Genomic DNA, 26,338 nt, shown 5'->3' with positions numbered 1-26,338 from the left:
AGCATGAAGCAGACTCCTTGATGATGCAAAACTTGGCAAGGAGTCATGGAGAGTCACGAATTAATTAAGCAAACTAACCTTCTCCTGCAAACTCCACTCCCCTTTCGCTCCTCTTTTATTTCCTCTGGGAAGAGCCATTCATCGTTCACCTGTGGCCTTACTCCCAAGTCGACCCCTGTTCTTTAGCTGTTCCCTTTGTCTGGCAACTCTGTGCATGAGCACACTGGGAACAGGCTCCAGCTGTTCTTCTGCCCCACTGATGTCTGTCTCCGAAGGCAGCTGATAACTGTCAGACGGCCTTGGCCCTCTCTCTGCCTTTGATGCAGAGCCCTCATCAGAGCCTTCGCCAGACTCCAGGACTGGCTCATGTTCCTCCCCAACCTCCTCACTGTCTGAATCTGCTGCCAGTTCTGCTGGACCTCCAAGGTCAACAATGGTGATCATGTGATCCCTTCAATGGTCATATCCACGAGGACCTGTCATAAATTTCAGCACTATTGTAAGTTTGAACAGTCATTAAACAAATGGTCATAAGTCAAGGACCACTTGCAACAGGCTGTAAACTGCCTTTATTCAGAATGCCAAAGACTCTCTTCATCTGTCAAGAGCCCAACAAAGATTCTGCACATTATTATAAGCAGCTTTACTACCTCATTAGCTTTTTCTTTAAACTGACAGTCACACTTAGAATTTCATCCTTAAAAACAACAGAGGGTGGCTCATTTGCATATTAAACAAATGGGAAGAAAGCAGTCAAAGCAATGGTTTCCAACAAACATACCGCAACACACGGGCATGCAGCATGCTTATTTCGAGCGTGCCAAGAGATTTGTGACTGATGGGTTTTCTTCTTCTTTTTTGTATTATGCATATTCTGAATCATCCATATATTCAATTAAGTGCATGTATTTTAAAACATTAAATAACTTCCCTTCAAATCAGGTCTTACGTATTTTAAAATATGTGTATCCCATAAAGAGTTTTGTGGCGTGCCACAGGACTGTGGCTATATTCAATACTGTGCTGCAGATTCAAAAAAAGCTTCAGAACCACTGATTTGCAGGTTTGAATCCCCCTCCTCCCATGAAATCACAGATCGTTAAAGACAGAAGAAGTGTCTTCACCCAAAAGTCAACATCTCCTGATAAGCAAACGCAACAAAGAGGAAATTGTGGGTGTGCCAGGATTAGGCAGGGACTTTAATCCCTGAAGCTCCCGTTCTGAGCTTATTTCAACACAGATGAATCACGAGAAGCCTCCTGCACACTTACAGCATTAACTTCTACCTGGGTTCTGCCTTGTTTCGGATTACTTAGGAGTGAATGCCTTTGCAATAATTGTTTAAAGTAGTGCCTCCATCTACAAGAATAGGCTCCAAGCATATTTTCACTTTGGCAACTGGAAGGTGGATGGACTTCAACTTCTGGAATTCCCCAGCCAGCATCCAAAATGAGCCACCGTCTCTACTTTGTCCTAGAGAGCCAATGGGGTTCATCTCTCATAATCCTAGCCCAGTGATGGCGAACCTTTTTGGCACCGAGTATGCTTGTCTGGGCTGCCACCAAGAAGAGGAACTGCCCAGGGGGGATACACGGGCTGGGAAATGTACTTCTGGTTTCCGGTGTGCACATGTGCACCAGCCAGCAAGTCTTCCGTTTACTGCCACGCATGGGCACACGCCAATCAGCTGGCCAGTGTGCAGGCTCACGCTGGAAAACGGAAGACCAGCTCTTCTAGTTTATGGCACTGCTGCCTGCACAAAAGCCAGCTGATCATCACGTGCGCATGTGCTCTAGAACTCTGGAAGAGAAATGGGCAATGCCACACATGCCAGGTGACATGGCTCTGGGTGCCACTTTGGGCATGTGTGCCATACATTCGCCATCATGGTCCTAGCCAGAAGTAACTCTCTAGTTCAGTGTTTCTCAACCTTGGATGTCTGGACTTCAACTCCCTGGCTGGGGAATTCTGGGAGTTGAAGTCCAGACATCTTCAAGTTACCAAGGTTGCTCTAGTTGCATTTACAAGCCCAAGAATGAAGACAAAAGACAGAGAAGGACCTGAACAGTAGAGTAATTGCATGGAGAAATCATAGGTTCATTTTCCTACAAAGCTCATCTTGGTTGAGAAATTTAACCTCTTTCTCAGCTAGATATGCCAGAGAGCACTGTTCTAGAACCGAATGCAGTTCGGGAAGAATCTGTGTCTCTTTTCCTTTAGTTTAAACCCAACTTCCACTCGTACAAAAATTCTAAGGCCTTGCACAGGCTTTGTTTGAGTGTCTGTGCAAAGTAGGACTTAGTTTTTCCAAAGATCAGACTGGATGATGCAGCAGCTGTTAGGTTAAGATTGAAGAGGGGATTATTGTAGTATTAACACACACGGTCATCCAATCTACCCCCCCACCACACCCCATGATGGAGAACCTGGTGGAGCCATAAAGGTAGTCCTCAACTTATGACCCACCACTGAGCCCGATGTTTCTGTCGCTAAGCGAGATGGTTGTTAAGTGAGCTTTGCCCCATTTTTCGATTTTTCTCGCCATGGTTGTTGAGCGAATCCCTGAAGTTGTTCACTTAGTAACATGGTTGTTAAGGGGACCTGACGACCCCACTGACTTTCCTTGTCCGAAGGTCACAAAAGGGGATCAGGTGATACCAGGACACTGCAACCGTCATAAACACGAGTTAGTTGCCAGGCGTCCAAATTTTGATCACGTGACCCATGGAGATGTTGCAATAGTCACAAGTGTGGGAAAACAGCCGTAAGTCACATTTTTCAATGCCGTTGTCACTTTGAACAGTACCTAAATGAACAGTTGTAAGTCAAGGACTACCTGTGTACCAGGGGTGAAGTGCTACCGGTTCGGGCCAGTTTGCCTGAACCGGTGGTAAAAAAATATGGTAAAAAAAGTTTTTAAAAAGTTCCAACAATCAGCTGTGCCAGATTGTCTGTGAGGTTCCTACTTGTTGCAGAGGCCATTATGTGTGAAGTCCAGCTGCTTTCACATTGTGTGTGAGTCGGTTGCGCAGCTTTTGTGTTGTTTTTCTATAAAGCACAGTTGGTTTTTGAGCTCTCTGTGACTCTGTGAGGTTCCTGCTTGTTGCAGAGGCCATTATGTGTGAAGTCCAGCTGCTTTTACATTGTGTGTGAGTCAATTGTGCAGCCAAGCCCATACGGTGACATGACCACCAAGCCATGCCTGCACAGTCATATGACCACCAAGCCACACACACCTAGTCACATGACCACAAGCCACACCCACATAACTGGTAGAGAAAATGTTTGAATTTCATCCCTACTCCCTTTTGTGATTTGGGCTCCGACAGCTTCTACTGACACGATCCCATAAGGCCATGTTTCTCAACCATGACAACATGAGGTTCTGTGGACTTCAACTCCCAGAATTCTATGCTGGGCTGGGGCATTCTGGGAGTTGAAGTCCCGCAGGTTCTCAAGTTGCCAAGGTTAGAAAATATTGCCGTTAAGACATTCCTGCTCACAGCAGATGTGTGGCTGGTTCATGTTCAACATTTCAGCTGCTCCCTTCCAGATTCAGAAACAAAAGGAAGCCTTCAGGCAGCCGGTTAAAATGGAGGCGTTAGAAAGGGAGGCTGCAGCCAACTTAAGGGAATCCCAAGATTTCCAGAAAGGGGAGACGGGATTGGGGAAGAGACACAAAACTCCAGGGAGGAAAAAGTGAAAGAGAATAGTCTGGCATTCCACAGTGCTGTGTTTTGTTGCAATTCCTACTTTATGGAACAGAACTCATTGCCCAATTTTTCTTGGCTCTCTACCTCCTGTCTATTCTAAAATTAGCACCTGACTCTTCCAGCCCAAGGACTATCACCATTCTCTGCAAGATTCCAGAAATATTGACATTTGCGGCCAGCGGTTATGTAGGAATAGATTACATACAGGTAGTCCTCAATTTATGACTGTAAAATGGATCACCAGGAGACCTGACCCGTTTTCACCACAGTGGATTGGAAAGGCATGAATTGGAAAACAATGGTTGAAATTTGAATATGAAATATAGATTTCAGGAGATTGTGAGTTCGATCCTAGGTAGGGGCAGATGTAGGGTCTCCTGCTTGGGCAGGGGGTTGGACTAGATGAACTGCAAGGTCCCTTCCAACTCTTGTTAATCAGTTACTTCAAGATTTCATCTAATTCTATGAACAGGTTGACTTTGAAAATAAAGGATAAAAAGGAATCGGTGTACTTCAAGACATGGGGAAGATTTTATGACTGGCTAGAGAAAGGAATCTAGAAAAGAAAGTAAGGGGAAGATACAGAACCCAAACGATACACTATTAAATGGGAAAGGTGGGGGAGAGGGGGAAAACAGAAAAGAAAGTACTAAATATACAAGTATATATTCAATAGTAAGATATAAAGGGAAAAGAACACAGTTAGGATAGATTAGCAAAGGAAAGGGAATAAGAAATGATACCAAATTATATTTGGGTTTGCGGAAATATCATCCCAAGGAAACATAAACTGAGATTTGAAAGTGACACCTATAACAACAGAAAAAGAAAGGGAAAGGAGGAGAAGATGAGAGGAAGAGGAGGGAAGGAAGCAAGAGGTAAGGAGAGGAGGGTGGAAAGAAGAGAAAGAGAGAGGGTAGGAAGGGGAAGAGGAAGAGTAGGGGAGAGGTAAGGGAAGAAGGAAGGGAAAGGAGAGGAGGAAGGAAGAAAGTAGAGAAGGTAGGCAGGTAGAAAAGAAGGGGAAAATAAGGTGGTGTTAAAACAGGCAGATGGGATAGTAAATAAAGCAACCCAAACTGCATATTATAGCCTTTTAAATGGAATAACAAATGCATAAGAATGACAAATGTAAAGAAGAAGAATAACTATGTGAATGTTTACCTACCGTATTTTTCAGACTATAAGACGCACCAAGATTTTGAAGAGGCAAATTTTTTTAAAAAAGTTTTTGGACTCTGCAGACCTCCCAAACGGGACCGTTTTTTGTCAAAAAAAAGAGGGCATGCATAGACTTTAGGATGTTTATAGAGTGCTCTTTGCGGCGGGGGGGGGGGCAAAAACGAGCAAGAAACGGCCCATTTTTGGCTCATTTCTGCCCTCCCCAGCCCACGGGAGCACTCTGGTAGTGTATAGCAAAGGCTATACATTGCCATTTTTGCAAAGAGGTCGGAGTTTCGGGAGGCCAAAAATGCTGTATTCAGTGTATAAGACGCACCCAGATTTTCAGCCTCTTTTTTTAGGGAAAAAGGTGTGTCTTATACTCTGAAAAATATGGTATAATTGTATGTAAGAGAATAAAAAATAAAAAACTCTTAAAAAAAAGATTTCATCTAATTCTGGTGTACCGATCATTTCATCCTACAGTTAGAACTGTTTTCACCCCAACAGGTCATCCGAAGAACCAGAAACTTGAAAAACCAATTCTGAGCTAGCTTTCTCCTCCTCCATCTCCTCCCTCCCCACTGTTTTTCCTTAGGTGCCCATGTATTTTGGATCACAAGCTTGGGAACAGCTTTCTGTGGGTATTTTAAAGCTGCTGCAGAAAAACCTCTTAGCTTTTGGGAGGGATGGAATGCCTCTGCTTTAAAATAATAAAAGAAAAACTTGTTACCGCTACTTAGCCAGCTGTTCTGGTAGGCAGGCATCTTCAAGGCCTCCGCTCCTCTTGGGGCGGGGGTTTGTTATCTTTAAAACGGACTTCTCCTGATTCCTGCATCCTGACTTTTCATATGACTGTGGGAGAGCAAATAAGTGCAGCTGCCACACCAAGAAAGTCGGGAAACTCCTTCGGTCCGTAAATGCAAGAATTATTCAGAATTAAGAGCAGAAAGTGTTGAAGTTATTCATCTGATTCTTGTCCTAAAAGTCTTTTTTCTTTCTGTTTTGTTTGCACAGAACTAGCACAAATGCACAAATACAAATGCAATCGCACCTTGCACGCACCCCCCTTTTACCAGGGCTGAGAAGTGGGGGCAGGGTAGCAGCCAGTACATTGTTCCAGGGCCCATGGAGCTCAAAGGGAGCCCATGAAGGGAAAATTTTTACAAAACCAAATTTTTAAAAAGAAAAACAATATTGGATATATACTTCATACTCTATAACAGTGAGGGCTAACCTTTTTGCCATTGCCTGCCAAAAGCAGGGGGAAGCGCAGGGGAATCATGTGCGGGTGTGCCCACACCCATAATTCTATGTGTGTGTGCCTGCATGCATGACCCCCCACATTTTGTGCACGATGGACCCGTTTTTCACCCTCCCCAGGCTCCAGAGACTTTTTAGGAGCCTGGGGAGGGTGAAAACGGCTTCCTCTGCCCCCCCGGAGGCTTCCATGAAGCTTCTGGAGGGTGAAAAATGGCCCTATGGGCAACCCAGAAGTCTGTTCCCGAACCCCCATAGGGCCCTTTTTCTCCCTCTGGAGGCTTCAGGAGGCTTCCCTTCAGGGAGAACAAAAACAGTTGAAGATGAAGGCCAAAATCAGCTGGCCAGCGCATTGGAGCTGGAACTGACAGGGCAACACCTTGCGGGCCCAAACAAATGGCTCTGCGGGCAACGGGTTTGCCATCACGGCTTTATACGTGTGTATAGCAAAACCGCCTTGCAGCCTTGTTTGACATAACCTTTATTCATCTGAAACTCCACGAACAGTTCTTTATGTAATTGATTGAATTTTAATTTCATTACTTGTTTATTGAAGTTTGCAAGTTTTGTGTCATTTCCTTTATGAATCTATTTTCTATTTCATTTCAGTTTATGAATGGTGATGAAATGTCCTCTCAAAAATCTGGAGCTCAAAAACGCAAGGAAAAACAGAAATGTGATGAGATTAATAAAAAGGGTGACAAATGCTTTTTTCAATTTGGGGTTAAAATGCGAAACAAATGAAACTAACCCAAATGAAACCTTTAATTCAGAACAATGTGAGGCAAGTGCAGAACTGAAAGCAAGATCGGAATCTCATGAGGGCCGTTCGGATTTTCAAGAAACATCAGATAAGTACATTCTCAATTTAAAGATTTAGAGGAAAAAAGGTTGCTAAATGAACCCATTTTTAGGATCAACATAACACTTCAAACCAAACATGAGCAGCACCCTAACCCTAAACCAGACCCTCTCCCATCTCTCGTTTGAAGGACAAAAGCCAGAGTGTGCCCAGCATCACTACACCTGTAGAAAAGGGCTTGCACACAAGGACGCCATAACATTGCTTGTGTTACTCTGAACATGACTGTAAGCAGGCCAGGTTCACATGAGATGGCGAGCCACCAAAACAAACTATCCCAGTTTAAGATTAACCAGGTAGAACCAGTACAGAATGTTCCTCTGGAGGGAGACGTAGTTAAAACTACTAATATGAAAGATGTTTATTAGAGTGCAATTATTAATACCATCAATATTAACTGAAGTTTGCTCGGACGCTGAAATACTCCATGCAAACTAAGCGGAGAGTGGAAAGGAGAAAGGGAGAGGAAAGGAGGAAGAAAGGGGATAGGAGAAAGGGAAACAGAAGGGAGATAAAGAGCAGGAGAGAGAGAAGGAGTGGAAAGAGGAGAAGGAGAGAGGAAGGGGAAGTAGAAAAGAGAGGGATGGTAGAGTGAAAAAAGGAGGTAGAGAGGAGGAGAGAGGAAGATGGCGGAGGTATAATATAGGATATAATATGGTGTATGGAAAGCAGAAGAGCAAACGACAGTTGTTGTGGATTGATGGTAAGAGGAATCGCTATAATATTGGATAATACAGAATAGTGATTGTTAAGATGTAATGATATACTTGTGGTTACATGTATTAAAACAAAATAAAACTGCTCCCCCCCCCCCCCAAAAAAGGAGAGTACTCCTCTGGAAGAATCAGAGTCTTAGCAAAATCTAATGGGAGGGGGAGGGATTTTGGTTTGATCTTGTCCGCGTGGCGACACACAATTTAGCAAGCATCTGCTTAGCTTTGGGTCTGGACACCTCCAGGCAGAAGAGTAGGCTTCGCTCACTGCTCCCTCCCATCGGTTCTCCCTATAATTAGAGCCAAGACCAAGGGAGATTTTTTTTTTAAATGCCAAAATTGAAAGAGTCAGCAACAGCTACAGCTCTCTCATTGGCTGTCCCCGATTGGGAAGGTGGCCAGCATTTTGGGTCCCTGGTGTCTTTTCCTGTCTGCTCCGCCCCTTAGCCAATTACAGGGCAAGGCAGGCAGCGGCCAAAGAGAGAGGGACTTAAGTGTGGGTTTGGCCAAACCGCAGCAGCACGGCCTTGCTGTCCATAAAATCCTGCTGGCAGGGCAAAGACAGGGTGGCTGGAAATGGTGCTTGCTGGCAGAGTGTGAGATGGAGCAGCAGAAAGAGAAGCGTCCAAGAAGATGCTGGCCATGGCGTCAATCCCACGGTCTCCGTTTCTCCTGCTTTGCTCTGTGGATGTTGGATACGCGGTGCTGAGTGTTTCTAAGCATACTGGAGGCTGATGGGCTGGGAGGCAGGCCCTCGGCGCACTCTTGAGTCAGCTTCATGGGGAAAACAGGCCTTCCAAAGTGGGTCAGCAGGAACCTCTTGTTAACCACAGCCACTGTCTCTCTCTCTCTCTCTCTCTTACATAACTTTTATCACAGAACTTTTTTTTAAAAAAAAGAATAAAAACTATTCTAATTTTGAAAGAAAAAAATAAGGGAAGAAAGAAAAAGTGCAAAGAAAGAAAAAGGGGGAGGGAGGAGGAAGGAAAAAGAAAAGAAGAGGGAGGGAGGGAGGAAGAAAGGGAGGAGGGAGGAAGAAAGGGAAGAAGGAAGGAAGGCACTTTAACTGTTGCACCAACAGGAAGGAGAATGAGAAAAGGAATAGGAGGGAGGAAGGAAGAAAGGCATTCTAACCGCTGTGCCACCAGGAATAGAATAGAATAGAATATATATTTATTATGGTCATAGACCAGCAATAGACATCACTTTTTACAATAAAAAAAATAGTACTGACATTAATAGTGGATAATAACATCCCTGTTAAGAAAATACATGTTCTCAAACTGTTACAGTCACTCCCTAGTGAAAAGCCAATAAGTATGTGAGTAAATATGTTCCAAAAATTATTAGAGATATCTCCAAAAATTGGCAGCAACAGGAAGGAGAATGAGAAAAGGAATAGGTGGGAGGGAGGGGGGAGGAAGGAAGGAAGGAAGGAAGGAAGGAAGGAAGGAAGGAAGGAAGGAAGGAAGGAAGGAAGGAAAAAGAAAAGATTGGGAAGGGAAGGAAAAGCAAAAAGTATAAAGAAGAAATTTCTGATTTTCTAAACCGCAGTTATAAGTATATCTATATTCACCTCCTTCTCTCTCTAAGGTTGCAACTTAACTTCCTTCTTTCCATTTCCTACTTTTTTGAGTCATCAGACCCGTAGGGAATCACAAGTTCATTTTTGTTCTTATTTCAGCAAAAAGTCCCTAAGTAGTTTCACGTCACGAATAAATGTAGTTGTTGTCCTTTCTCTAATCAAATCAACTTCACCGCCCCTGCTAAGTCTGTCCTCTTTCCCAACCCAGGTATTTGAGACTCCTTCCACTGATGTGCATATAATAATCCATTCTCTCCTAACCAGGAGAACTAGAAAGTAGGAACCTTGCCCCCACCCCGCACCTCTTTTTTAAAAAAATAAAAAAATGTAGGAGTGGGTCCATCCATCCCAAAGCCACTAGCAGAAAAGCCAGACATCACATTTTGATGGGGTCACTGCCAAAGGGCAGCCATACCATCTCCTGCCATTTGGGAGAGAGAGATGTGCAAAGAGGAACGTAAGAGCCTTAAAATTATGATTTTATTATATTAATCTATCTGATTCTTTTATTAGTTTTATTATTTTTTTTAATGTGGTTTTAAATTATGTAAGCTGTCTTGAGTCACCATGGGTGAATAGGCGGCAGCATAAATATAATAAATATAATAAATATAATAAATATAATAAATATAATAAATATAATAAATATAATAAATATAATAAATATAATAAATATAATAAATATAATAAATATAATAAATATAATAAATATAATAAATATAATAAATATAACAACAACATTGCAATACCTGGTGATGCACGAACTGAAAATGAACAGCAAGAAAAAAATCACTAAGTACCGGGACTTGCAAATTGAAGTTGAGTGACTGTGGAAAAAGAAATCGTGTGTTGTCCCGATTGTAATTGGAGCCCTTGGAGCACTACCTAAAGGGCTACCTCACTATTTGGAAATTCTAAATTTACCTGACTTGAACATTCTGACACTACAAAAAACCACCCTACTTGGAACAATTTATATCCTCCGACGTTATCTTAACAGTTCTTAGGTCCTTGGTTAGGACTCGAGCTGTTAGGCTACCAACCAGCCCTAAAGGCTGTGAAATTCACCAAAGATCAACAACAACAACAACAACAACAACAATGTTCACTTAGAAGGGGGCTGCGGAGTCTCCCAGGTAGAGAGAGACAACAGCTGCAGCTCAGTGGTGGACGATGTGTTTTGATAGTTCCAAGAAAGCAGAGTTAGGGAACACCCTAGCCTCAAAATATGGAGAATTGCAATCCCGGTGGAAAAGGCCAAACCAGAAGCAGCTGTCTGCAGACAACACTGTGGCCATTGCTCCAACCACTGATGTTCTGGCCCAGAATGGGACCTAAGTTTTGCTCCTTGGAAGAGGAGGAAGAAGGTAACAATAAAGAGACAAAGAAGGAGAAACAAGTTGCTTTTCAAGAAGCATTTCCTGCAGAGTTTACCAACAATGCCCCAGATAATATCTTCCTAATTTTGTTTGGGTGCCATGTGGGGCCAGACAAAGAATGAAAGGCACTTGAGTGGAAGCCCTCAACAGGTTGCAGGTGACAGAAGTGCATTCTTGTTGTTATTGTTAGTTAGTTAGTTGAGTCATGACCCCATGGACAATGTTCCTCCAGGCCTTCCTGTCTTCTACCATCCTCTGGAGTCCATTTAAGCTCATGCTGACTGCTTTGGTGACTCCATCCATCCACCTCATTCTCTACCGTCTTCTTCTTTTGCCCTCCATCATTCCCAGCATGAGGTTCTTCTCCAGGGAGTTCTTCCTTCTCATTAGGTGGCCAAAGTATTTGAGTTTCCTCTTCAGGATCTGGCCTTCTAAAGAGCAGTCAGGGTTTATCTCCTCCAGGACTGACCAGTTGGATCGCCTTGCAGTCCAAGGGACTCGCATGAGTCCTCTCCAGCACCTGAGTTCAAAGGCCTCCATTCTTTGGCACTCAGCCTTCCTTATGGTCCAACCTTCACAGCCATACATTGCAACTGGGGAAACCAGAGCCTTGCATTCTTACAATGCCTTCCTGTTGAGACAGGAAGCAGGAAAGGGAAGCTCAAATCTGCATCCTTCTGCATTAAGGCTGCCCCAACAGGATGACCAATGACCCCCAGCCTGGTGGCTTGTATACAATAATTAACCTGCAGGAAGTTGGTTTGGAGGTCTGAGCTTAATAGGACAACTGCCTGAGGTAAGCCAGACGGGGCAGGGAAGGACTCCTGAGAAGACAGGACAGAAGCAGGAAATGGTGAGTGCGGAGAGGGCAGCCTCAGCCTGGGACAAGCCAGAGGAAATAGGCTTGTCTGCTTTTCCTCCAGGTTGGGAACAGGTCCAAGGAAGGCCATCAATGCATTATTTCTAAGATTCAGGAAGGCCCTTCCCGGATCTTCTTTTCAACAATGTCTAGGAGCTACGTCAGCAAACCTCATTCCAGGCCAGATGTTGGAAATGCCAAAAGGCATTTCAGTGGATGCATCTGCAGTGCAGAGTTGTAAATCCAGAGTTTTAAAAAGGCAGGCTAGACAGCCTTATCTGTGTAATGGCCTTCCAAAACCAAAAGGAGATAATGCTCGGTTTGTTCAATGCAACATAACCTTGAAACCCTATTGGTTAAGGAGCAAACGGGCTCAACTGAAAAAATATTCAGTGGCTGTGCGGTTCGGGTCAAAGAAATAAAAATGGGGCAGTGGTGAAATTCATTTTTTTTTACTACCGGTTCTGTGGGCATGGCTTGGTGGGCATTGTGTAGGTTGGTGGGTATGGCAGGGGATACTGCAAAATCTCCATTCCCGCCCCATTCTGGAGCCAGCCAGAGGTGGCATTTGCCGGTTCTCCGAACTACTCAAAATTTCCGTTACTGATTCTCCGAACTATTCAAAATTTTCGCTACTGGTTCTCTGAACTATTCAAAATTTCCGCTACCAGTTACCAAAACTACTCAATATTTCCGCTACTGGTTCTCTGAACTACTCAAAGTTTCTGCTACTGGTTCTCCGAACTACTCAAAATTTCTGCTGCTACTGGTTCTCCGAACTACTCTTCCGCTACTGGTTCTCCAAACTACTCAAAATTTCCGCTACCGGTTCTCCGAACTATTCAAAATTTCCACTACTGGTTCTCCAAACTACTCAAAATTTCTGCTATCGGTTCTCCGAACTACTCAAAATTTCTGCTACCAGTACTTTGAACTACTCAAAATTTCTGCTACCAGTTCTTCAAACTATTCAAAATTTCTGCTACTAGTTCTCCAGAACCTGCTGGATTTCACCCCTGAAATGAGGGCTACAAATAATGCCATTAAAGTTTGGTGTGGGTTTTTTAATGTACATTGTATTCCCCCCTCCCGCCCCAGCTGAATCGAGGGGTCCTAAGGCCGTCCGAGGAATTTATCCATAATGTTTTACCTGCAACAGCTCATTCTCATGGCAAATGATCAGCTGAATATCTATGAGAAATTAAGCTGCATGTTTGAGCAGGCCCTTTCAACTTCCCAGGTAACAAAAGATGCCCAAACTCATACTTTTTAATCCTAGATTAATTTACCTGGAATAACAGCAACTTTCTAATTCATGTTTCAGAATATTTTATGCATATGTTTGGGGGAAAATAAAGGCTGGGATAACCAGAGTAAAGAAAACTCTTGTTATTCCTAGAAGTTCATCTAAAATGCTTTTTCTATAAGAATGGAATTTCATTTTTATTCTAAAGTTTAGGCCAAGCTTTTCAATGCAGCTCAGAAATACCCGCCGTTTTCTCTCTGCTGAACGATGCAAACTTTTTAAACCCTAAGGAACTATGATTAGTGTCTGCTTTAGGTAAAACCAACGTTCCTATCACCCATCTCCTTCCACTTATGACTGCATGGCTGTAACTTTGTTACTTGTATCCTTACGATTTATATTGATATTATTTCCTGGTTGCTTATTTGTATCCTATGAGTATCATTAAGCGTTGCACCTTATGATTCTTGATGAATGTATGTTTTCTTTTATGTACACTAAGAGCCTATGCACCAAAGACAAATTCCTTGTGTGCCCAATCACACTTGGCCAATAAAGAATTATATTGCAAGCTAGTGAAACAATAGCTAGGTTTAATATTACCTGTAGCTATTTTGTGATTTCTATATTTTCCGTTTACTACAATGTAGACCTATTCATTGTGGCTTACTCCAATGTCTCTCTCTCTCTCTCTCTCTGTCTGTCCATCTCCATCAATCCACCCCTATATCTATCTATCTATCTATCTATCTATCTATCTATCTATCTATCTATCTATCATCTATCTATCTATCTATCATCTATCTATCTATCTATCTATCATCCATCATCTATTCATCCATCCATATCTTTCTATCATCTATTCATCCATCCATATCTATCTATCATCTATTCATCCATATCTATCTATCTATCATCCATCCATCCATCCATCCATGGTGTCTGCCCATTATGATGATGTTGTGATGGCTGTAGAGGGGGGGGCGCTACCCATGTGACTGACCTGATTTTAATACATTTTTTGTGGCAGTCATTAAGCAAATCAATTGTTTGTTATGAAGCGGCTTGGCTGAAAACCAAAAGCAAATGCCAATTTTCAACAAAAACATCTTAATACATTGTCACCTGAACACGGGACACAGCAAATGGCAATTAATGCAGGCCAGTTACTCAGCCCCCGAAATGCAATCACATCACTGCAGGGGAGGGGTGCACGGATGTTGGAAGTGTGAATCCAGGTCATAAATAGCTTTTTCAGAGTCCGTCCTAACTTTGATTGGTTGTAAGTGAAGGACTATCTGTTTAGGAGATTATACTTGCTAGGTTTAGGTAAAGATAAAGGTTCTCCTTACACATACAGCATGAGCTAGTCGTTCCCGACTCTAGAGGGCGGTGCTCATCTCCGTTTCTAAGCTGAAGAGCCAGCATTGTCCGAAGACGTTTATGTGGTCATGTGGCCGGAGTGAGTGGAAGAATGTGGCGATGTGAGTTTGTAGAAATTTTGGTTAGAGTCTTATAGAGGTTGGAAGGGTTTCTTTCTTTCACAATGTACTTGGGAGATGCCAAATTTGAATCCAGTTTCTCCTTAGGATGATGTGCTTCAGCCTCTCAGCCAACATCTTCCCACATTTTGGAATTTCTCTTTAGTAGTTCCCACCTCTAATCAAAGGCCCCACTGTTCTGACCCAGGCTTCCCAAGAGCATCCATCTTGAAGCAAACATCTTGTCCCGACAAAAACCCTTTTCTTAATTTACTGTGAATTCTGCTCATTCACATCCAGCAAAGTCTTTCAAGGGAGGATTTACAGTCACAGACCTTATCTGGCTTGGAGAGCTGCTAGGCCGATATCTGAAAAACTTGGCAAGGAATCAGAGAATCAGGAACCAATTAAGCAAACTAATTGTCTCCTGCAAACTCCACTCCCCTTTTGTTCCTCTTTTATTCTCTATGGGAGGGGACATTCACTGTCCACCTGTGGCCTTACTCCCAAGTCGAACCTTGTTCCTTAGCTGTTCCCTTCGTCTGGCAACTCTGCACATGCGCATACTGGGAACAGGCTCCAGCTGTTCATCTGTCTCACTGATGTGTGACTCCAAAGGCAGCTGATAACTGTCGGATGGCTCTGGCTCCCTCTCTGCCTCCATCACAGAGCCCTCATCAAAGCCTTCCCCAGACCAGGATTGGCCCATGTTCCTCCCCAACCTCCACACTGTCTGAATCTGCTGCCAGCTCCACTGGCCATTGGCTGGTCACAACACCAAATATGTTTTTGCATGTGGGCTTTAATATTGTGATCTGTTTATTTACTAAGCAAAAGTGTACCATTTCATGTAACGCTGAACAATAAGCCACATTAATCAACCGTAATGGCCAGATGTAGGCAACAACATGCTAAATTTAAACCAAATAAACTATACTATAGCTTAAGGCAGTTACTCTCAAAAGTGCTATGCTCAGTGGCCCTGATTCCACCCCACCCCCACGAGTCTCTATGCTGATGTTGGCTTCTCCATCTGTGGGGAGATCCTCCAGTAAGAGAGGAAGGCCCTGCTTCCTAAACAAGGAAAACTCAAGATGAATCAATGAAGGAGAATATTTGTAGCTCAAGGGTTGAAATGGGGTCCTATAAAATGACCATGGAATTAAAAGAAAGAGAAGAATTGGATTTCTATTAAATATGGAGTAGAAAACAGAAGCCAAAGCAGGAAATAGAAATCTTTATTTTGTTTTGTTTTAAACTAGTACTGAATAAAAATTAACTAAAATCATTAATTACTATCAGACTTAAAGTATGGACCACAATGTAAATACAAGGGTGATAGGAACAACTAATGTCATTATAATTGTTAGTACGTTACATTATTACAGAGGTTAAAACCAATAGGAAGGTAGTGTAGAATGGAGAACTACAAAGGCTAAACATGAATGCTGATACAGAAAGCTGTATAATTATTTTGTATATTGTTATGTTTGTCTTGGGGGTTTTTTTGGTTGCTTTGTTTTAAAGGCAAAAACGTTTAATAAAAACTATTTTTTTTTAAAAAGAAAAATAAATGAGGGGTCCTTGCAGGCGTTTCTTGATGAATGAAACAACTTCATGAATGAAACATCTGCAGGAAAACAAGCAAGCTCAGAGAGCACCAAGGACCCCTCAAGATTAATCAACTGCCCTTCAGGCAAGCAGATCCATAAGTCAGCAAGCACAGAGCTTTGATTACTCAACCATGAAACTAACTCAACCAAAGCTGCCTCTGGATCTTTTCCGGGGTATCGGCAAGCCACTGTTGGAACCACCAGCTTCTTTGCAACACTGCACCAGGGCCAGCCAAAGGGAGGATCCTGTCCTGTTTGCCTCCTGTTCCACGCAACCACGAAAGGAGCTGTGAAGCTGAAGCCATATCTTTCCGGCAGAGCTGCTGGGTGGAGCTCCCAAACCACGCACAGAGTTAGTCCAGTCTTAGGCAAACTGTAATTACGCTGGGCCTGGTCCTGGCTTTCCTAGGCGGTTTGCAAATAAGGGGAGGGCCAGGGACCCCCTGATGCAGAGGCCTTTCCCTTTGTGTCAGATGGTGGGAAGGAGGGAGCCTTTTGTGACCAGACTTTAAAAAAAAAGAACCAGAAGATTTTCCAATACCAGGCGGGAGAAGGCGGGGATGCTGCCTAGCACTGGAGAAGACAGAGCAAACATATTTTTCTTTGGGTATTGAGGAGTTAAGGAAACCAGTCAAATTCTTTGGCCACCTAATGAGAAGGAAGGACTCACTGGAAAAGAGCCTCATGCTGGGAAAGATTCAGGGTCAAAGAAAAAAAGGACAGCAGAGAATGAGGTGGCTGGATGGAGTCACCGAAGTAGTCGATGTGAACTTAAATGGACTCTGGGGGATGGTAGAGGACAGGAAGGCCTGGAGGAACGTGGTCCATGGGGTCACGATGGGTCAGACACAACTTCACCACGAACAACAAAAATGAAACTGATTTGCCGCTTTGAGCTCTAAAGAAATTCATTTGGTCTGTGATTTTTGCAACGGGGAGGGGAGGGTAAATAGCCCTATTGGGGAGAAAATATGCAGGGACAGCAGCATTTGAACCAAATACTTGGCCTGGTTACTGAATTAGGTTATTTGCTGGATTCACACCTTAAAGTAAAGGTAAAGGTTCCCCTCTCACATATGTGCTAGTTGTTCCTGACTCTAGGGGGTGGTGCTCATCTCCATTTCAAAACCAAAGAGCCAGCCCTGTCTGAAGACATCTCTGTGGTCATGTGGCCAGCCTGGCTAAACGCCAAAGGAGCACGGAACACTGTTACCTTCCCACCAAAGTTGGTTCCTATTTTTCTACTTGTATTTTTACATGCTTTCAAACTGCTCAGTTGGCAGAAGCTGGGACAAGTAACAGGAGCTCACTCCATTACGCAGCGCTAGGGATTCAAACCGCCAAAATACTGACCTTTCTGACTAACAAGCTCAGCGTCTTAGCCATTGAGCCACCACATCCCTCATTCACACCTTACATTGACCTATAAACTAACCACATCTAAATGGTCTGACAGTGGTGTTTTTCAAACTCTGGCAAGTCATGCTGACTGGGGAATTCTGGCAATTGAAGTCCACAGACCTGAAAGTTGCCAAAACGTTGGTCTATGGCTTCCCTGTAGGAAAAGGATTCTACTTTTGAGGACAGAGCAGAAATTCTTTGTCATGAAAGTTCCCAGTTGTGACAGTCAACATCGCTGCACTGTCCTGGAAATGAACAGAAGAAAACCTTCAACCTCATAGAATGATGGGGAGTGTTATTGACATCCCCATTTTAATAGTGGAGGTCAGTTTCATTATCATTTTTATGAGTTGGAAGGGATTTCTGAAACCATGTTAGCCTTAAACAGTAGACCAGACGGGTAACATGATCAGATGATAATTCTACTTTATTGTAAGGCTACATTTACAAAATCTTGCAGATTTGAAAGTACAAATCGTCTACTGTCTCCTTTAGAGCCTGAGAAACTAGGGAGCGTCACTTCTGTACCTCTTCCTCCACCCATTTATGTAACTAAGGGTTACACTTTATCTGACCATTCCCTAGGCAACATTTCTTTGTCCCATCTCCTAAGGTCATCTTCACATACCATTACATCTAATCTAAGATGATAAAACTTGTGGAGAGGGCTGTAGAGAAAAATTAATGGCTGCATTTATAGCTGATTGGAAAATCCTTATAAAAAATCCTTTTTTTTTTTTTTTTGCCTACAATGGAAACAAAATGCACTTTAGGATTTGTGGTTTTGATGTTTAGATAAAAACTCTGGATAATAGAAAACAGTGAATTTTCATTTGTAAACAAACAGTTGTTGTTGTTAGTTGCAAAGTCATGTCTGACCCATCGCAACCCCATGAACAACATTCCTCCAGGCCTTCAAACAGGCCCCTACAAACAGTAGTAGGGGATAATTTTGTAATTGTGCTTATATTTGCTGCAAAGGAAATCGGAAGCTTTTTCTTTCTATTGCTTTTTATTCTTTCTTTCGGCACTCTTACTTTTTCCCCCTTTCTTATTTTCTTCCTTCTTTGCTGCCTTTACTCTTTATTAGTTGATCTTAGTTTTGATGTACAACCAGTTTGGTTTAGTGGCTAAGGCTACAGGCCAGAAACTGGGAGACAGTAAATTCTAGTCCCGCCTTAGACATGAAAGCCAACTAGGTGACTTTAGGCCAGTGCCCCCATCTCTCTCAGCTCAACCCACCCTGCAGGGCTGTTGTTGTGGGGAAAATGGGAGAAAGAAGAAACATGAGCCATGTTCGCCACCTGAGTTCTTTACCAAAAAGATAATAAAGATGGGATAAAAAATAAATAATGCCCTCTGCAAAACGTTTGATGGAAATTTATTTTTTAAGGAAAGAAATGAGAAAGAACTCTGTCTTGAGGGCTCTTGCCAACTGCTTGACCTCCATCTACAGAGGGCAACTTTGAAATGTTTCAGATGCTTCATAGAGATGGCATTTACAGCAAAACCTTTCAACAACCATCCCCATGGTTCTTATCGAAAGAACAAATGGGGCGGGTCTGCCCAAGTATGACACACAACCCTTCCCACACCATTCCAGCCACAACAGTTGCAGGCAAGTCTCACCCAACACGTTGCTTGGAAGGTCATGTGCTGGGGCAATGCTCCAAGAAGTCCCTTCAAGGGCATAGCTCTCATCACAGGACACTTGACACAGGCTTAAATTAGCATCGAAGGACCCTCCTATCCAATTTATTTATTCATTTACAAAATGGACATGGCTGCCCATCTCACAAGAAGCGACTCTGGGTGATGTAGAGCAAAAACAATGAGGCTGGTCCTCAACATGTAACCGTAATGGAGCCTGCCCATTAGGGTTATACATCATAGTGGTTGTAGAAACTGCAACTGATTTTATGTATCACCTTTTTTATGTGCTAATCATTAAGCAAATTATTAAGTGGATGCTGCAGTCATTGTTAACTAATAGTTCGCTATCAACGTAGTTTTGGTGAAAACTGGAAGGAAGAGCTGGTTTTCGACAAAACAGGCTTAGGATGTGGCTGTGGGATGGTGCAATGTTGCAAATGGCCATAAAGGTGCTATATTGCCCAGCACTCAGTTTAGTCCCTTGATAATGGAAGAGGGCTGACCATTGCCATGGTGGCGCAGTGGTTAGAGTGCAGTACTGCAGGCTACTTTTGCTGCCTGCCGGCTGCCTGCAATTTGGCAATTAAAATCTCACCAGGCTCAAGGTTGACTCAGCCTTCCATCCTTCCGAGGTGGGTAAAATGAGGACCCAAATTGTTGGGGGCAATAGGCTGGCTCTGTAAACTACTTAGAGAGGACTGTAAAGCAGTGTATAAGTCTAAGTGCTATTGCTATTGGAACTTTGAATCTGGGTGATAAATCCCCATTTTTAGATCAGTCATAACTTCAAATGGTCGCTAAGTGACAGGTCATAGGTAAAGGACTAACTGTAAATATGTCAAACACAGTCATTTTTTTAAAAGGCAAACCCAAGAACTTTGATCAGCAATGGAGCCACCTCAAGATCTCACTGGCCTTCTGAGTTCATCAAGTTGGATGACACAGCCAGATTGCCAAGGACTTCCAGAAAAAAAGGCAGAACAAAGCTAGCTAAACTCACTTCAGAAGGAAGAATGTTCCAGAAGGCGGGTCCCATGGCAGAGAAGGCTTGCCTTGTCAGACCCACCAAATGTAGATCTCTGAGAGACAGGACCCACAGCGTGCCTCTTACCAGATTCAATGAGATTTCAAGATGTAAACATCATTCTGAGCCGGGGTGGCGCAGTGATTAGAGTGCAGTACTGCCGGCAACTTCAGCTGACTGCTAGTTGCAGTTCGGCAGTTCAAATCTCACCGGTTCAAGGTTGACTCAGCCTTCCATCCTTCCCAGGTGGGTAAAATGAGGACCCAAAATGTTGGGGGCAATAGGCTAACTTTGTAAACCGCTTAGAGAGGGTTGTAAAAGAACTGTGAAACAGTATATAAGTCCAAGTGCTATTGCTATTTCTTCAATAGGTGGGGGACAGCCACATTGGCTTTCCCAGTTGATTTTCTACAAGTCCCAGACCTTTCTAAATCTCCCCAGTGGCCCCTTCCAGCCCCACAACTCCAGCCACCAAGTCAAGTTTGGACAGAAATGTCCATTCAGATCAGTGTTTTGTTTATACCACACAAGTAAGGAAAACCACCGTTTTTCTCTTGCTCATCCGGAAACATTTGTGCAGATTGGTACCACACCTGGTACTAAGCCATGGTTGGTTGAATGATGGTTTATTGAATTGGCTAGATGAGCAGAACAGGCCAAACCATCCGCTCCGCTTCATACAATGGTTGCCACCTACAGCATGTTAAGACCAAGGCAAAAGCAGGACATACTATGGCTCACCATGTGGCCTTACTGAGAAATGCTGGACTATTGGGAGCTTGACCAGTAAGTCAGTAATCTTAGATCAGGTTCTCCAAAGCATCTGAAGGCCAACTCATTTGAAAGATAGCAGGCTAGAGAAAAGAAGATCAAGACGGATAATCCTGCATCTCGCTTGAAAGATTTTTCACGCCTTGCTGGCCTCTCTTGGCAGCCTCTCTTGGGCTCACCTGTGACCTCCCTGCATTTCTTTACAGTCTAGTCCAACAAGCTTCCTTACCCAGGCATACCTTTAGATTTCTCCTACACCTTCTGTCTACAAGTATCCATCTCGGGGTCATGAGATTCATCCTTCCTTCCTTGCTCCACCTTATGTCCCCTCCTCTTTGGAAGAACTAACCAACACCCACAAATAAGCCCAATGTAGACCCACATGAGCTGTCTGGCTTCCAGCCATGCTGTTGAAAACTCAGACACTGGACTCCCTCCTTGTCTTCTTAATTCATCAGCTGCTAAGCCCACATGCTGAAGGCCATTTCCTCCAGCTTGGAGACACTCTGGCCCCACTGAGGGAAATTAAGGGAGAACAGGAAGGAGCTGTTGTGGATTATGGGTCCTTTGCCACCAACTCCCTGGTCACAATATCAAGCACCCATATCAAGCCTATTGTCTACAATTCTGCCAGTCAGTCCAAGAGGAGATCAACCCTGACTGCTCCTTAGAAGGCCAGATCCTGAAGATGAAACTCAAATTCTTTGGCCACCTAATGAGAAGGACGGACTCCTTGGAGAAGAGCTTCATGCTGGGAAAGATTGAGGGCAAAAGAAGAAGGGGACGGCAGAGAATGAGGCAGCTGGATGAAGTCACTGAAACAGTCAGCATGAGCTTAAATGGACTCCAGAGGATGGAAGAGGGCAGGAAGGCCTGGAGGAATGTTGTCCATGGGCCCGCGATTGGTCAGACATGACTTTGCAACTAGCAACAACAATAATTCTAACTGATGAAAGTCCTATCATAATCCTGGTGGTACCAGACTACAAATAGGCCAGCTTGAACATGAGTGGACTTCAACTCAAGGTCAGACATCCAATGGATAACTAACCCAAAGGAACAAACCCACATGTCCTTGCCTTAAGAGCCATCATTACCCCAATGAGAGGAATTATGTCATGTCATTTGCACAGTGACATCATGAACACAGATGACATCATCCTGGCTTCTCATAGCCGGCAACTCATACCCTGCATAGACGGGATGAACAATTTTCGGAGAGGAAACACTAGTCAAATGATTCGGTGTTTATAGAACGTTATGCACAGCTTGTTATTATGCACATAATAAATTGATCTGTGATGGAACTGAATGAGCCAGGCCTATGCAACGTACTGTACCAAGCCACACCAAAACTACCCAAGGGTGAAATTAAACTCTGCATGTTGCACACACTAAGTTCATAACTGACCTAATTAAGAGTGTTGTGCTCCTGCACTTCTTTTTTTCATTATTTGAAATCTCATCCCTCTTATTGTATCCCTTCTTATTCTTCAAGCAGCTATGAGTTTTTCACCCCAACTTATGCACTTGGAAAGGCAATGTTATGGACGAGTCGCCCATTAAAACTCAGGAAAGGAGGGGCCAGTTACGATGGCCCCATCTTTGTGGGGGGAATGCAAAAGTTGGCTTCTTTGAAACAAACTGCGAAAGTAAAATTCTGAGACTCAAATGACCAGCCTATGTTGAAGGATCACTCAAGACAAAAAGTGCCCCACCCAGCATTCTCTAAATGGGTTTTTTCAAAGTTATTTCATGTCCAAAGTCCCTGATGATTATAGCTACTGGAGTTTGGAAAATTTTCCCCACGTGGAGAAAAAAAAGCAGAAATCTTGAGCAACGTTCAAGATTTAGGGTATAGGGTAAAGTGATTGTATACCCCTTTCCACCTCAACGCTCAAGTTATAAGGTAAAGTGACCCTATATCCCTCCCCCACCTCACTTATATCAAGTGTATTTGGGAAGGAGAAGAAAAAATATTGTCTACAATTCTGACTGATGGAAGTCCTATCATCCTGGTGGTGCAAGACTACCAATAGGCCACCTTGAAGATGGGTGGACTTCAACTCCCAGAATTCCCCAGCCACCCTTGTATGCTGGCCCATACAATATTTTTGGAGAACTGGATCAAGAATCAGAATTTTCAAAGGCAAAGCTCTTCATAAGGGACAGGCCCAGCGGGTCAGACGAATGGGGACGGGGGAAGAAATACATTTTCGGATGGTGGATTAAGAGAGCCTTCATCCATCCGTGAAGTGATGGTGGGCTGGGGCCTCAACTTTCTTTCCTCTTTGTGCAGCCGGGAAGCTGGACTGCAGGCCGGTCTCAACCCCCTCCCCTCCACCCTGCTCCTTCCCGGGAAGGCCAAGCCCACCGTTCCTGCAGACCCCATTCAAGACCAGCCTCAGCAGAACGTGGGGGCAGCAACTGTCCCCCTTGAGGAAGGAGGGGCTCTCTCCCCACCCACCCAAGGTCAGAAAGAAAAACTAGGCAGGTGGTCTTTCCTTCAATCCCCAAGCAGCTGTCGGGGAGATGCCACTTCTGGGTTGGGAAGGAAGTGGTGGGATGGTTATTTATAAACCCCCAATCCAGGGCAGGCAGCATGGCTCTCCCTCCCCCTCCCTTTTTTCTCCATGCTGGGCCTGAGATCCTGGAAAGAAGTTGGGGGGGGTGTTTTATCTGTGCCCTTCATAAAAAATGTGCTGAGGGAGGGAACTGTGCCAGCTCCAAGAATCAGCAAAGGCAAAGGGGGCGAAAATTGGGCTCCATGTCCTTCTTCGTCTCAGTCTCCCCTCCTCCCCAGCCAGGCCTGAGGAGAGGGGGGGGTGCAGTCAATCCATTGTTCCGGGGCCCATGGACCTCAAAGGGGGCCCATGAAGGGGAATTTTTATTTTTTATTTTTACAAAATCACGTTTTTTAAAAAGAAAAACAATATTGGATATACACCACACTCTGTACTTTGTATCTATAGAGCAAAACCGCCCTGCAGCCTTGTTTGAGGTAAGGGAATCTGAAAGTCCCTGAACAGCTATTTCTATCATTTATGGCATTTTAATGTCATGTCATGACTTATTCATTTTAAGTTCGCCAGTTGAGCTTCATTTCATTTATGAATCTATTTTATATTTCCCTGAAATTTATGAATTTGAGGGGAGGAAACGTGTCCTCAAAAACCTGGAACTCAAAAAAGGAAAGGAGAAAACAGAAAAAACGTGTCTCTCCATGGGTAGGTGAGGGGGGGCATATTAGTCTTCTTCCAGCCCTTAATAATCCTCTCGGTGGCCCTGTGCCACACACACACACACACCCATCGCCGGTCCCGCAAAGAAATCTGCTTTTCCCCATCACGCCCCTCCCTTGCAAGCAGCGGCAGGCGGCCCGTTGGCAAAGGGGAGGGTGGCCAAGGTCCCGCCGGCGCATCTCCCCCCCACACCCTCTTTTCCGCCCGCGCAGATCGAGACAAAATCTTTATCTTTCCCCCCGTTCTTCCTCATCCTCTTCCTCCCCCCCGCCCCCCCTCCCCGCCAATCAATTGCTGCTGCAGCAGCATCTTCTCCGACTTCGCCAATATTTACCTCCCCGATCGCCCGGCTGTTGCTTCCCGCCGGGGGCCTTTTGCTGCTCGGCGCTCTTCTCCATCCTGGATCGTGGGGCGGGAGTGGGGGGACGGAGGGGAGGAAGAGGAAGGGGGCGGATGGGGGCCTGGCCTCGCTTGTCCCCCCCTCTCTCGGATCTCGTTGAGGCTTTTCCTTCCGCGATCCTCTGGCTTTCCGACCCGGGAGGCAGGCTGGATCCAAATCAGGGACGATCTTTTTCTCGGAAACGGGGGTGGGGAGGTTGGAGGAGGAGGAGGAGGAGGAGGAAGATCTTCCCAAGAATTCAGAAAATCCCCCAGCCTCGCTCTTCCTCTTTTCTCATCGCGGGGCGGCTTGTGCGCAGAGGAAACTTGGTCGGAAGCGAGGCGGTGGGCGGGCGGCTAAGCACACAAAGCCGGGAATATTAGGGAGGGGACCCCCCCCCCACAAACAACCCCCCCACCCGAAATCTGGGAGAGAGAAAAATTCCTTTGTAGAGTTATTTATTTCCCCCCCTCCCTTTTCCCCCACCACCCAATATTGCTGGATCGGGAAGGAGGGGGTAGGAAAAGGGGTGGGGTCCTTAACCCAGAGGGCTGGAAGTAAAAAAGAGAGAGATTTTAAAAAAGAAAAAGAATTAAGGGGGGCACCCAGCATAAATCCAGCCCCGTTCAACTAAGCAGCTGATTCTGCAAAATGACCAGCGCGAGAATCTCAACTATTGTACATCCTCAGTCTGGCCTCTGAAGCTGGGCGATACCACCACGGAGGGGGAAAAGGGGGGGACACCCTGGTTTCCCCACTTCCGCTTTGAATCACGGACCTTATTGACCTGCGCCCGCTTCCAACAGTGGACCCCGGGAAGAGGATGCCCCAAAAGAAGGAGAGGGGGGGGGAATCTTTCGGCCTCGCCACACGGCACACCCTTTCCCCCCCCCCGGGTCGCCGCCGCCGCCTCTTGGTCGCGCCCGGGGAGCGTGTTGAGACTGTTGGGAAAGTTCAGATTAGATTCCTCGCCCAGCAGCTGAACGGGTGACTCATTTCGCCGGGGGAGGGGGGGAAGAGGAGTGGGGTGAGGTGGGAGTGAGGGGTTTCCAAGGCTGGAGGAAGAAGGAGGCGATTTACAAGGATGGGGGGTGGGTGGGGGAAGCGAAGGGAAAGCATCTACGATTGAATGTATTATCCATCAGCCCCAATGCAGAAGGTCTCCCGGTCTCTGGAGCTACAGGTGGTCTGACGTTGGAAAGGGTTTTTAACGGACTCACAGAGTTGGAAGGGACCTTGTGGGTCATCTAATCCAGTGTTTTTCAACCTTTTTTGTGCAAAGGCACACTTTTTTCATGAAAAAAATCACGAGGCACACCACCATTAGAAAATGTTAAAAAAATTTAACTGTGCCTATATTGACTATATATAAAGTAATTCTCCCACGGCACACCTTACACTATGTCACGGCACACTAGTGTGCCGCGGCACAGTGGTTGAAAAACACTGATCTAATCCAACCCCCCACCTAAGCAGGAGACCCTGCACCATTTCGGACAAATGGCAGTCCAGGGGTGAAAGCCTCCAGTGATGAAGCTCCCACAACTTCTGAAGGCAACTTCTGTTCCATGGGTTGATTGTCCTCACTGTCAGAAAGTTCCTCATTTCTAGGTTGAATCTCTCCTTGATCAGTTTCCATCCATTATTCCTTGTCTGGCCTTCGGGTGCTTTGGAAAATAGCATGACCCCCTCCTCTTTGTGGCAGACCCTTAAATATTGGAAAACTGCTATCATGTCTTCCCTGGTCCTTCTCTTCACAAGACTAGCCATGCCCAGTTCCTCCAACCATTCATCGTATGTTTTAGTCTCCAGACCTTTGATTATTTTAGATAAATTCAGATTAACAGAATTGGAAGGGATCTTGTGGGTCATCTAGTCCAACCTTCTGCCCAAGCAGGAGACCCTACTCCATTTCTAACAAATGGCAGTCCAATCTCTTCTTGAAAGTCTCAAGTGATGAAGCCCTCACAACTCCCAAAGGCAACTATTGGTTGATTGT

At 44.6% G+C, this 26,338-nt stretch overlaps 1 protein-coding gene and 1 long non-coding RNA gene across 4 annotated transcripts in view; one reads left to right on the top strand and one right to left on the bottom strand.

Annotated features, from left to right (window-relative positions):
- The window catches only part of LOC116515406, a 90,247-nt gene extending 83,139 nt beyond the window's left edge, over positions 1–7,108 (top strand). The window contains exon 4 of the long non-coding RNA XR_004256246.1: positions 6,741–7,108. This is a non-coding gene — a long non-coding RNA (uncharacterized LOC116515406). The remainder of the gene's footprint in view (positions 1–6,740) is intronic.
- The window catches only part of MAP7D1 (MAP7 domain containing 1), a 102,397-nt gene extending 77,375 nt beyond the window's left edge, over positions 1–25,022 (bottom strand). Inside the window, exon 1 of one of the 3 annotated variants that reach the window (XM_032227411.1) lies at positions 24,295–25,022. In XM_032227411.1, coding sequence (XP_032083302.1) covers positions 24,295–24,358 — 64 coding nt within the window. In that variant the 5' untranslated portion in view covers positions 24,359–25,022. The remainder of the gene's footprint in view (positions 1–24,294) is intronic. The other 2 variants (XM_032227410.1, XM_032227412.1) reach the window with 2 other exon arrangements.
- Positions 25,023–26,338: the final 1,316 nt, after the last annotated feature.

Source organism: Thamnophis elegans, chromosome 12 (assembly GCF_009769535.1).
Source record: "Thamnophis elegans isolate rThaEle1 chromosome 12, rThaEle1.pri, whole genome shotgun sequence".
Classification (NCBI taxonomy): domain Eukaryota; kingdom Metazoa; phylum Chordata; class Lepidosauria; order Squamata; family Colubridae; genus Thamnophis; species Thamnophis elegans.
The sequence above is the reverse complement of the archived record's forward strand: the minus strand, read 5'-3'. Positions and strand labels throughout refer to the sequence as shown.